This window comes from Psittacula echo (assembly GCF_963264785.1).
Source record: "Psittacula echo genome assembly, chromosome: 4".
Taxonomy (NCBI): Eukaryota; Metazoa; Chordata; class Aves; order Psittaciformes; family Psittacidae; genus Psittacula; species Psittacula echo.
The window spans coordinates 69,948,425-69,961,401 of NC_137738.1; the positions used below are offsets into that span (position 1 = coordinate 69,948,425).

General features: G+C 36.8%; 1 protein-coding gene across 2 annotated transcripts in view; it reads left to right on the forward strand.

Moving 5' to 3' along the window:
• The window catches only part of RNGTT (RNA guanylyltransferase and 5'-phosphatase), a 95,920-nt gene that overhangs the window by 56,911 nt on the left and 26,032 nt on the right, over window positions 1-12,977 (forward strand). For both annotated transcript variants that reach the window (XM_080616306.1, XM_080616307.1), the window contains exon 10: window positions 1,701-1,772. In XM_080616306.1, the coding sequence (XP_080472432.1) occupies window positions 1,701-1,772 (72 nt within the window). The remainder of the gene's footprint in view (window positions 1-1,700; window positions 1,773-12,977) is intronic.

The window sequence follows — 12,977 nt, forward strand, 5'->3', positions numbered from 1 at the left end:
CTGTTCTGGCAGTTAGTTATAAAATGTATTGTCGAAGAAGGCATTGGAGTGTTGCATCTGCTATTCCTTTGATAGCTCACCAGCTTCCTACCTAAATATTGCAAAATAATAGAATAGCATTTTGTTATATCGCTTCTATGTAGACCTTTTGCAAATCTTATTTGACCTGGGAGTAAATGATATTTAGAGTTAGGAATAAGACATTGTAATATTATAAAGGAATATTTTTCACTCATTGAATTATTTTCTAATATGTTATTTTAATGATGTGAAGGTCCCTTCAGGAAAGGTGCTGAATTCACAGCATTCACCTGTGAATGCTGCATTTGGCTGTGAAAGCCCAATATCCACCTTAGCATTGTGCTCACAGGAGATGAGATTCCCAAATACTAAGTAGCCAACTTATAGTTCCTATTGGTGTTTGAGAACAACAGGTTCATGTACCTAGTATAGTTTTAAATGCTTCAAGCATTGCTTTAGCTTTAACACAAATCTGTGTTTTTACACCTGCTTGCATAGTTACTTTTCAAAGCCATATGTATTTAAATACTAGGTACAATTCAAGAAGCTTGGTACGTGTACAAAGTGAAATCAGTCTTACATTGAGACTCTAGTTTGGATTTACTTTGTAGAAGTTACGGATTCTAAGGGAAGCGGAAAGGTTGTAAAACACAAAAGTGCAGCTGACCAAGCAAGAAGCAAACTAAACTAAGTTAATTTGAGTTGATGTAAAGTTCTCTTTTGGAATAATTCTTGAGCTCACAATTCATTTCATCATGTTACACTGAAATATTTTCATCTTTTTCCAGTTTTTTTATTTTGCATGGTTGAATTTGAATATTTAGCTTTGGATTGGCAGCAAAAAAACCTTAGCTGATAAACTAACTCAGTAGCCAAGAACTGAGTGAGGGAAAGGAGGCAGGGAGAAGACTGAATGTGAATTGGTGTATCAACTAATAACCTATGTCTAATTCATATCACAGGAACCTTGAATTACAGATGTAAGCACCAGCATGTATGTTATATGCATTTTTGTATGTACCATTAAGTTCAGGAAACACTTCTTGTTTTGGATGTTGATCATTAGTAGTCATTCTTCTAGCTGATATATTTTCAAGATGGTTTACCAGTATATATTGAATGTTAAGTAATCTCGTGTGATACAGATAGTATCTGTGATTTTCCATTTGAAAGAGCACTGGTGTTTAGTCACAATGCAACATTCAAGTGAATTTCGGTTGTCACTGATGCCTAGGATGCCTTTAACATGAAAAGATCCAACTGAGCATTGGATGTTAATGCTTGTTATGTAATTCCTTGCTGTTTATACTTCTTTCTGTAGGTGAGATTACCAAAAATGCTTGGTTAGGATCACAGTTCTTACTGAGGTTTTCTGAAAACTCATTATTCACTCCAGGAAGGTAGTAATTTTGAAAGCTGTGGGGAAACTAATGTATAAATGTTGCAGACCAGAATGTGGAGCCTTACCATAACTTTCTGACTTCTTATTGAAAGCTTCATGAGAGAAATTTAAGACCATAATAATATTTTCTAATCTTGACCTATTACAAAATCTTTTTTGTAATAAAGATGTGGCCAGTGTTTGAATGCATCACACTTACAGGTATGTGCACAATAAATGTGTTGACATTCTTCTATATTCATTAAATAAATGTTAATGTCATCTCTTTTCTTTTAAGGAAATGATCATCGACAAGGTTAATGGACAGGTTGTCCCTCGGTACTTGATATATGACATTATTAAGTTTAATGTAAGTACTTTGTTTAATTGCTTTTATCATTAGCTATTGATTCTCATTGCTGTTTTAATCTTATTTGCATAAGTAAAAGCTTCAGAGTAAATTTAAACACCAAAAGTGTTTGGTTATTTTGTAACTCAATAACAAACAATGCATCAGAATTAAGATTGAAAGCAGCCTTATAATAGACGTTAATTTATTTTCACCTGCTCAAGAAAAGATGGCAGTTTGAAACAGTCTGCTAAACAGTGTTGGAAAATCTCCCATTTCTAGAATTTGTTGGAACTATTTAGGCAGTGAAATGCAGAGGGGGTGGATAAGTTACCCTGTAAGAGGTGTATTTGTTACCAGAGCATCACAGTGCTCCTTGTTAGGCTGCTCCATCACATCTTTCTCGAATTTTTCTTTGAAACTGGGCAGCTGGTCCTCTTTAGTCCTCAACAGCAGGCTCTCTTGTTTACACTGGCTGTAGGGCAAGTATATAATAAAGAAATCTATTGTGGAAGTTTGTGGAGGAAGAAGCCTTTGTTGAAACATTGACAAATGCAATCTTCTATAACTACTCCTGAGTTCTCATTTTGCCTTTACATTTTCTTACCTGTGTCTCCACCTGTGATTCTATGTTTATTTACCTTCATGTCGTCCCTTGTCTCTGCTCACACTTGTGTCAAACCTGCCATTCGCTGCTGTTACTGTCCTTTTGAAAAATAAATGTAAAGTGAGAAGTGTACCATCTCCTCCTTCTCGGTTTGGGATATGCATATACTCTCCTTGCAAAATAACACTTTTCAAAAGCCGTAATTATTTTGCTGAAACATTTTTGGGGTGGAAAGGGAGGAAACCCTCATTCATCGTGAAGCAGGTGAAGGATCCCACTTGGCAGCAGGAAAAGTAATCAGGGTTTCCAGAGGATTTTCAAGGTTTGGGAGAAGTCTGCTTTTGATCAGGGCTGTAAATGCTTTAAAAGCTTTTTTTGTTTGTTTGTTTGTTAAATGCTCTGGGAATCAGCAAGAGAGGAGTTAGTGCTATTCTGATGTCAAGGACAAGTTAAGATACTATTATCAGTATGAGTACAAGCAGGGCTTCAGCTGCAGAAGTCATTAGCAGTGGTCCTACTAGAAAGATTAAAAAGCACAGTGGTTTGCAAGTTAATTTTAGAAGCTTAATTACAAAAATGGGCACCTGTGAATGTTTGGCTTGGAAAGAAATAATCCAACAGAATTTTATCAGCAAGAGAGATGAATGTATTAAAAACTTGTTGTTGGCAGGAAAGGATAAGTTCCTTTTTAAGTTGTGTAAGTTAAATCCGTGTAAGTTTTCTGTAGCAGAGCTTCAAATACTTACTCAAAGCATCAGTCCTGTTTAAAACCACCACCTTTCCTTTCCAGAACAAACCCCTTACTCCGAGAAAAACCCCTGCTGAAACAACCTGGCAGGCAGCTATATGAGGTGCTTGACATTGCTCTTTTTGATCTTGAAAGTAGCTCTCTTTTCTTGAAGGTGGATGGTGGAGTTGCCGTACTCACTGTCTGTCATGTGAGTTGTAAGATTGCCAACATGTCCCCCATCTCATACTCCAGTGATTCAGCATACTCTGCTGTTAGAGACATTGCAGCCGAGGGAAATGTGAATACAAAATCTGTAGATGAGCACCTTTGCTCAGGCAAAACTCGTGTTTTACTCAGGTTTAGTGGATAAGAGATATTTTCAGGTGACGTATTCTCAAATGCTCAACCTATTCTGCTAGCCAAGCACTACAAAGTTTTCTGACTTTGTCAGAATATTCCTTCTGAAATGTTGCATCCACAAATTCCACAAGAAGTCCCAAAGGCTATTAATATTGCTGAGAATTTGTGTGTTTGGGTGACCAAAACTAACCCCCAAATACAGAAGTTAATACTACATTAAAGTAATGCATAGTTTTTCAGAATGTACCATGTATTTATAAGAAGATATACATCAACATGCGGCCCTCAGGGTGGCTATAAATAGTACAGTGAAAGCTGTTAATGTGTATACAGAAAAATCATGGGATTAAATTCTAGCTAACAGCAAAATAATGTCATATAATTAAAAATTTCCAAATATCATTTACTGTAATATCACTTTGAACTATTCCCAGTGGATCTGACCAACATTATTGTTATGCTTCGAAACTGCAGTGTACTCCATTCTTATATTTATTTTACTTCATTATCTTGGTTTTAGGGGGCTAGATAGTGCTAAAATTAATTTTTGAAAGTGTAGAAGTTGAGTCAGTGCAGCCTTATCTCTGTTCCGTGTGTATTTCTCTGGCTTTAAGCAAGCGGATATGTAGGACTGAAGACTGATACCTAAGAGGAGGTAAGTCAGTCCTGTTAAGCAAGGATGACGTGTTCATCAGAACAGAAGGGTAGCAGAAACTGCTCTGAGTAGAGGCTATAGAAACAAAAGGAAGAGAATAGTAAGGGAGAAAAACGAGAGAAAGTGAGTGGGCAAAGACCTACCTTTTACAAATTTTGATTTGCATTGTTATCAGTGAGGCTCATTGTTGCTTAGCTTTTTGATTTTGCTGTGGTGTATCAGGAATAAACTACAGCAGCCTTATAGAAAGAACCAAAGGAAACTGTCGTGGTTTAAGCCCAGGCCGTAAATTAGAACCACGCAGTCTACTTCCCCCCCCTACCTTTCTTCCCCTCGCTCCTGGAGAGATGGGGAAGAGAATCAAAAGAATGCAGCTCCCACGGGTTGAGATAAGAACAATTTAGTAACTAAGGTATAACACAAATCACTACTGCTACCACCAATAATAATAATGATAAAGGAAATAACAAGGGAAGAGAATACAACACCTCACCACCTGCCGACCAATAACTCCCCTACCCAGCAGTGATCCAGCCCTTCTGGGAACTCTCCGTTCTACATCCTGGGCATGAAGTGCCGTGGCATGGAATACCTCTTTGGCTAGTTTGGGTCAGGTGTCCTGTCCCTGTTTCCTTCCGGCTTCTCCTCCTCCCTGGCAGAGCATGAGACTCACAAAGTCCTTGGTCAGGGTAAACATTCTGACCAGCAACTGAAAACATCGGCTTTATCAATATTATTCCCAGGCTGAAAGTCAAAACCACAGCGCTGCACCAGCTACTAAGAAAGAGAAAAAATGACTGCTACTGCTAAACCAGGACAGAAACTTAAGAGAATAGACTGATTGAGATGTGTAGTGTGTATTTGGCTGTAGATGTCTACATAGGAAAAAATCTTGGAAAGAAGGAAAAATAGAAAGAGTTTTAGTGACTGGGAGGAACTATACTGGAGTTCTTAGGGAAAACATAGAAATAATCTATCTTGGCTGTGTCTTTCCATGATAAATTTTGTGTTGAATTCTGATGCTTGTCACCTGTAGCTGCTGCAAAAGTCAGTCTTCAGGGTGGCTGATGGAAATGTTCTAATTCATTTCTTTGAATCATTGCTTCTGTGACATCTGGTTTCTAGAAACTTGTATAACAAAATCCCATTGTTTTACCTAAGATGTCTGTGTCACAAAAATCAATTGATTCTTCAGGAGATAAAAAAAGAGATGATTTTTTTTAAATAGTAATTTTTCTTCAGTCTGAATCATGATGTTGATTGTTATTAATAGCAACTCAAAATATGACATTGCTGTCTCACTGCTTTCATCTCACATGCTAAAATTAAATTCATAGAAAGGAAGCTATATGCTAGTGAAATAAATCCATATTTTGGTCTCAACTCTTCGAGGAAACACAGACCAATCCTTGCTTTTTCTTTTCTGCTTTGCTTGGTTCTTTCTCTAAAGAGCAACTCGGAGTATATAAAATAATCTCTCAAAGTCCATTTTTGAGAGGCAGCATATACTAATAAATGAAACTGTGAAAAGAGCAGGATCCTGCTACTGTAAGTTTGTTCTCTTTTTAAGTAATTAAAATGGTCCCTGGCACAGTTTTGGCCCTGGCTGGCTACAGTGCTCTTGATCAGTTCTCAAGAATAGTTTTAAGTTTAACATTGCTCAAGGATTTTCTGAGATGTCATCCTCCTTTTGGAAGTATGAACGTCGTCAGATGGTCAATGGCTTCATGGGCAGAGATGAGGCCTTTGCTATGTTGATTGACCAGCGTAGATGTACCCAGAGTGTCTCCTAGTTCACAGACCTGGGGCTCACTTCTCTGAAGTTCAGATGGTGTTATTCTGTGCAGTATCACACATTCTGCTATTAATGTGCCCTTAAGGGCTGAGAGCAGAGGACTTGTGCTCTGCACACATGAATTTTGTGGTTTTCATATTGCTCTGAACATAAAAGGCTAATTGCACCCAACATTCCTTATGGTGTTTAGACTTAATGAGTACAAAGCTAGATCCCTGCAATGCCAGTTGCTTTTCATCTTCCCGATTTATGTCTTTGAGTTCATTATTATAGTAACCGTAGCTATGTAGCACAACCTCTTTCACTGGAATAATGAATAGAAAGTTCAAATTTGGTGGGTAATTCTAGTGTAACGGAGGAAGCTGACGATAGAATGATTAACAGTCCCAGAAGTGAATACAAGTAAATCCAAGCCCCTATTCATCAGAAACAATCCACAGAAGAAGATATCTTCATTCTCCAGTCATCTTTGAGACAGCTTTTCCTGAGACACCTTGTTTTGAGAGGCTTTTTCTTAGATCATATTCAGTAGCTACATGTAAGATGCATAGACATTAAACTTAAGCAACTTTATTCTTAGTTAAGTAATAAAAAGTAACACTGGCATAATGTGGGATCTAATTAATACGTTCTTAGCAGAGATGCTGAAAATTAGTAGTACTTTCCTTTTCCTTTCTAACCTTGGCCTTTAAATTTTTCAACTCTAGCCAAGTTTTCATGAGACCAGATTGCAATGGTAAGAATAGACTGAATGCTTGAAGAATAATTATTTGAGTGTTTAGAAAGGAGATAGAATTTTGATTAAATTTCCTAATACTCTGAGCATTAAATTAAGTCAAGATCAAGATTTCTTTGGTTGTCATTACACATAACAATGCTGTAGCTAGTAGATAAAATTTGTCACGGTAAACAGATATACTGGTCATAAATCCTGCCCACAGCAAATGTGCTTATTGAATTCATGCATGAAAAATTTTTGTTTTAAATCCCTGTAAAATATTACCGTGTCTGACTTTTCCATTACAAACCTCATTTTAAAGTGATGTAAAATACACAGTACATGCTGTCTCTCATTTATTAGCCCATTAACCTTATCTTAAAAATGTACTGTGAAATTGTAAGGGCACAATTCAGAGATGCAGATGTTTAATTACATCTTTTTTGTTTAAAAATGCACCTGACTGCCAGTCATCCTTCCACTCTTAATTTTAATTCTGAGGTTACTTCTCAAATGGTACCTCAAAATACAGATTTAAAATGCTTTCATTACTAATAGCACTCTGGAAAATGAGGATGCCATGCATGTGTGTATTCTTGCACCCTTTCTATTATTTGTTGTGGAGACATACCTAACAAGCACCTAAATGTTTGTAACAGTCCTCTTACTGTGTGTTATGTTCTCAAAATCTGTTTATATCACTTAATTCTATCGGGGCATAGAGGTATCAGGTAAACGAAATACAAAGCATCTACTCAGTTGTGTCTTGCTTTGTTTTCTCGTGTCACAGTTGGAAGAGATGGGTTAAGGTTGCTTTTACTTCCTCCTCCTATTTTTATAATGCAGTTTATTGAGAGCAGGGGCAGCTTGGCCATGTGATGTGTTCCAGTATTCTTTAGGTTACAAGAATTGAGGTAGCATTACAGAATAAGGAAAGCAACAAATAGAGGGCTAGGAGAGCTTGTAAGATGGAGAATCAGCACAGAAAGAGAGTGATGCTTCAGGAGCTTTTGGGTCTGTGGAGGTGATTGGACAGAAATGCATCTTACTTAGTTTGCTTTTCAAAAGTCTTGCTTTATTCCCCTTCCCTGTTCGTAATCTTGTATTCATCATTGAAAACCTCACTTGTATGTCTGAGCAGCAAAACTTGCAAATCTCCTTACCTGTTCTGTAATTTCCAAACAAATAATTTGTGCTTTCTCCCGTTGCTCTTTGTGCTTGGGTAAAGTGCATATGCAACTGAAACGTAGCATTTTTATGCAGTTTTGCATCCCTCTTTTAAAACTCATTTGCTGTGATGCCTAAATTGTTGCTGAAGAGTGGTAATTAGTATATGCTTAATTTTGGGGTTTTTTTGGTCTAATAAGCTGTTGTTGGGGAGCATTCTTTAGTGTTTTAGTTAGTTTAAAAGTTAGCTGTTTTACTTGCTGGTTTGAATGTGTGAAAAATATGTCTAATTTCTTCCTTTCCCTTGCGTTTCCGAGTTAGATCCCCCTTTTTGCAATCCAGGGGCACTATAGACAGTGAAGGTAATTTGTACTCCACATTTTCCAAGGTAGAGAATGCATGATGAAATATCACATAAAAGCAAAGGGAGTGTATTAAATTTTGAAATGTCTTGTTTTAGTTCCCGAAGGTGTTCCCATACCTTAACTTAAAGTGTGTCTCATGAGAACCTTTTGGAATGGCACATTATCCCTAATCAGAGGAAGAGGCACAAAGTGTTGCTCCTGGGAAGATGGACAAAGACGTGTAGTTCTCCAAGAGCAGCTCTAGAAGTTGCCATGATATTAAATCCTTTATATTTTTTCAGGTGTTTGGGTTCTGTAGCTTGCTCTGATGTGACACTTTTTCAGCAAACCATGAAACTTGCTACAAAAAATACAAAGTGAGACCTGAAGGTTGAAGTTGCATTGTAAATGAAAACAACTCTGAAATACTTCAAACCTTATCGAATTTAGAAAATAAAGTCCACGAACAATTTTGTTTTTGTTTGTAGAAGGCCTCTTTGAAGAACTTTTCACAATATTTTCACTAAGCAGTTTTCTGCCTATCATGTTTTTAGCCTTAACACACTTCGCTCCTTATTTGCGATATTTTTTATCTTCTTGTGCTAGGAACATGATTAATAGAAAAGCTGCCTCCTTCAGCTTGCAGTTTATAAGAGTCATTCCCATACAAACTGCCAAGTGGACTTAAACCCACTTTCTGTCTCAAGCAAATACTTGGATGTCTCAAAAATCTGGCAGCGATCACAGCTGAAGTGGAAAGTGTGAAAAACTTTACAGTGGCGTGTGATTTCCTGTTGCATAATCATGTCCAGTTTCCTAAATAATGGGAATGAACGAATGAAGTCTAACATGGGGCTTTTTTTTTTTCTTCAGTGTATTTCAAACAGGAAAAAACCACAGAGGATGTAAAACAGGGGATGCTTGGGGGAATATCGTATGGGAGCAGTGGAGTGTGTTCAAATGTTGCCACATTTTATTTCCCTAACTTAGTTTTAATTCCTCCTTTTCTACAATTATTCTGTAATAGTTCATATTTTGAGCTTTCTCCCTGTCTATTGCCTTCCCATCTTTTTCCTGTTTCTTGGGGAAAAAAGCTAAAGAAAAAAAAAAAAAAGTCAAAGTTAATGAGAATGATGTACCAAATCTAAAATAATTATACAATTCAGGATAGCGTTATAGGATAGGATACAATTCAGTATAGGAGAAAGCAGGACCTCTTTTCTAATATATTCTTTTCCATGGCTAATATGTTTGAATAACCTGAGCGACTGTTATGTTCCTGAAAAGAATGTGAAGGCCATATTTTCAGCCTTTTAAGAATATTTCTCTTTCTTAAAAAGAAATATGAAGAAAAATGCTTTTTTTTCCTCTTGACATGAATATAAGATCAATCACTAGTTCTTACTCATAAGCTAACCATGCACACAATGAACTCGATAACTTAAAGACAGATTGAGTACTGGAGTTACAGATATTTCAGAAGTCTTCAGGATGACAATAACATTGATTACAAGCAGATACTTAATTTCTAGTTCTGTGATGGCTTAGGAACTGTATGTGCTTACTTTTTCTAAGATAGTGTTTGTAAATCAGTGCTGGTTGTAACTACGTTCTTTTTTTTTCCCCTTCTTTTCTAGTTTTTAGGAGACTTAATACTTGCTGTACTAGGGCAGTCTTATTTTAAATACTGTGAAGTGATTTATATTCTAAAAGAATCACTGCCATAATCTTTTCAAGTATGAAATGCCCTGAATAATATCTTTACAATGAAGGAATTTCCCTACAGTTTTTACTTCATTGGAGTGATAACTCTTTGTCATAAAGACAGCCGTGTAAAAAACCAGCAATAGCCATTCTTATGAAGAGTCACTGTGAGTGGCTGGTAGAGGAAAAGAGTGTGAGGAGAGCAGAAGCAGAAAGAGAAAATACTGCCTGGATTATTTAGTATCAGATGCAGTTAAAGTAGGGATGCCTCCATACTGTGTGCAACAACAGCACTAGGAAAAATAATCCAAAAAACCATCAGCAGTAAAGCCTTGTGTTTGATATGACTGCAGATTGCCTAAATTCAGTGCTAGATAAATTACTTATTTTTATATTTCACTGGGAGAACCATGTGCAGTCTTTTTGTGTGTAAATATCTGACGATGATGATGATGGCAAAACTAGTTTATAGTTACGGTTTATTAGAATTATGACTTACTTCTGTAATTGAAATGGGAAGTTCATCTACTCCTCAGATTACTTGAGGAGAGGCAGCCAGTCTAGGCAGAACATCATTCCTTTTGGTTTTAATAATTTACTCCCAGTAAAATCCCCGCACTGATTTCTGTTTTTGAGGGCTCAGAAGGATTTACAAGGATTATAAAGATCCTAAACGAAGCCACTGTAATTGTAATCAAACAATGAATTGGACTGAGTTGTCTGTGCTCCCAAAATAGCAGCTACTAAGCTGCTAAGGCCTAACTGGAGCTTTGTTTGCTAAAGAGAGGGCTTAGGTGCTCATCCAGGATAGATGGCTGTTTCCATAAGTCTGCCTTTTTATTATACAAAGTTAATGGTGAGAATTTGTGTTCTGTTTTGAGCAATCCAAGGAGAAGAGCAAGGAAAGGAGCAATGTTTGTAGCACAATCTACTTTTTGTGTTTTGATCTTATCTGTTTAGTCACAGTTTTGACAGTCTGCTGTTTCGTTCAAGATATGTTTGCTAATAAAATAAAAAGTGTGGAGCTATATTTGTGTGTTCTGTTAGGCCTTGATGTTTATGCATGGGCTACAAACTTCTTTCCTTTGATTCATACATATTTGAATTTATTTTCAGTTATTTTTTTTTTTTTTTTTTAAAGGAAAGACAAATGATTTAATACCTGTCTTAAGCAGTCGTTTTAATAGGTCTGATTCCCCAAACCATTTTCATTCTGTGGTAAATCAAAGTGATATTCCATTGTATAAGCTGACAACATATAAATAGTAATTATATTCCTCCGGCACGTTGGTTGTATTGCTACAATTGAAACAGTATTTCACATGCTGTACCTCATTGATGCCAAGATGAATTTTAGAAATAATTTTGAAACTGCGAAATTACTTGCCATTGCAGTGTCTGTTCTGAATATTTGAATGATAAAAGTTAGCGAAACCCACCAAATTTTAGAAAATATTTTCAGATTATGATGATTGTCTTGCGCTTTGCCTTTTAGAAATTAAAAACATGAGTCAATTCTGCAAAAGTTTTCATTTCTCCAACACTTTACTTTTAATTCTGTTTTAAAAATAAAATTTAATTGGAAATAAAAAAACCCCCACCTTTTAGGTAATTGAATATAGAAATAATCTTATTTGGAGGATGAAACAGCACCTTCACGTTGTTTTTACATAAAGCTATGTGTATCAAAAAGGTAGCATCTCCAAAACTACGGTCAGAAGAAATACATGCCAGACCATTAATATAAAATGCAAAATATTAGAAGGCATGGTCTTCAGAAGATGGGAGAGCTAATAATGGGCTTTTGTTCGAGATGCAGATGTCAGCTGTGGGTGCCTTGAATTGTCAATAATAATGTTAAACACAGGGTAGAATATCAGCCTGAGCTTATTCTTTATTCTTCTCTCAAAATCATTAAAGCGAAGACAGTTGTGACATATGTTCCGCTATGGCTCAATAAGTGAAGACGTGTGTGGAACGTATATGTGTGTATGTGCTGAATTATTCATGTCTGTAGTACTGCTCTGGGGGAGCAAATGAAGCGCGCTTTGCTGGCAGGTAGGCTTTGAACCATATCTCATGGAGGAAGAGAATAAATATTCTCTGTTTATCCCAGACCAAGCTGGTTATCAGCTGTGTACACAGGCCCAAGCATTTTTTTCCTTTTTACTATAGCTGCATTGGGAAAAAGATAGATAAATATCAGATTCTTATAGAAAGTACTTTTATGGGATTTAGCACCACATACCACATTTTGTTATCTGTGCTGCATCCATCTAGGTAAAGGACTTGCCATGTAATGCTCACAGAATTTACTGAGCTGTAGCCACAAGGTCCAACCTTAGGGGGCAGGGGAAGGGAGACTTAAACCTTGAGGGTGATGGTAGCTCTTCGTGGTACCTTTCTTCAAGCAGAGAGAGAGGGGACTGAGGCAGGGTGTGCAGCAGAAATCCTGTTGTCCTCTTACACCTGTGTTGACTGTTCCTAACATCTTCCTGTATTTAATGACCTGGGATTTGAGTTGCTCACTAGCCCTTGTAGCCATATCAGCATGAGGCTATGACTTGAAGGTGGAGGTCTTTCTTAACCAGGTGGAGAGCAGGACGCATGGCAGGAGAATAGCCTGATGCTTGACCAAAATCAGGCTCCTGGCACTCATCTGGAGGAGTTTTATTGGGACTGTGACTTTTGGTGGGTTGTTGGTTTTTTCTGTTGGTTGGTTGTTTGGTTTTTTTTTTTTTGGGGGGGGGGTGGGAGAGGGATGGTGGTAGTTATTTTGTGGTTTTTTTTTTTTATTTGTTTGTTTTTCTTTAGCTTCTTTCAGCAAATAAATTTCCTTTCCCTACCCCCTCAATACAATGGATATTAAATGAGCTGCAGACCTTGTTTTTTTAGTAGTTCTAAACATGCATTTCTTTTGGTGATACACTAGGTTCTTATGTGACTTACTCATATGGATTCTGTTGAGAAGTTAATTTGAAATAATGTAAGCTTAAATTTGGAACTGTTCAGTCCTGGGTAGATTTCAAAGCTCAGCAGAAATCTCATTTCATGTTTTGAGCATGTGTGGAGGATTGTGTTTAAAATCAAACTAATATTTTCAAGCATCACATATAGCGTAAGCCCACTTCATGCTGTGACCTCTT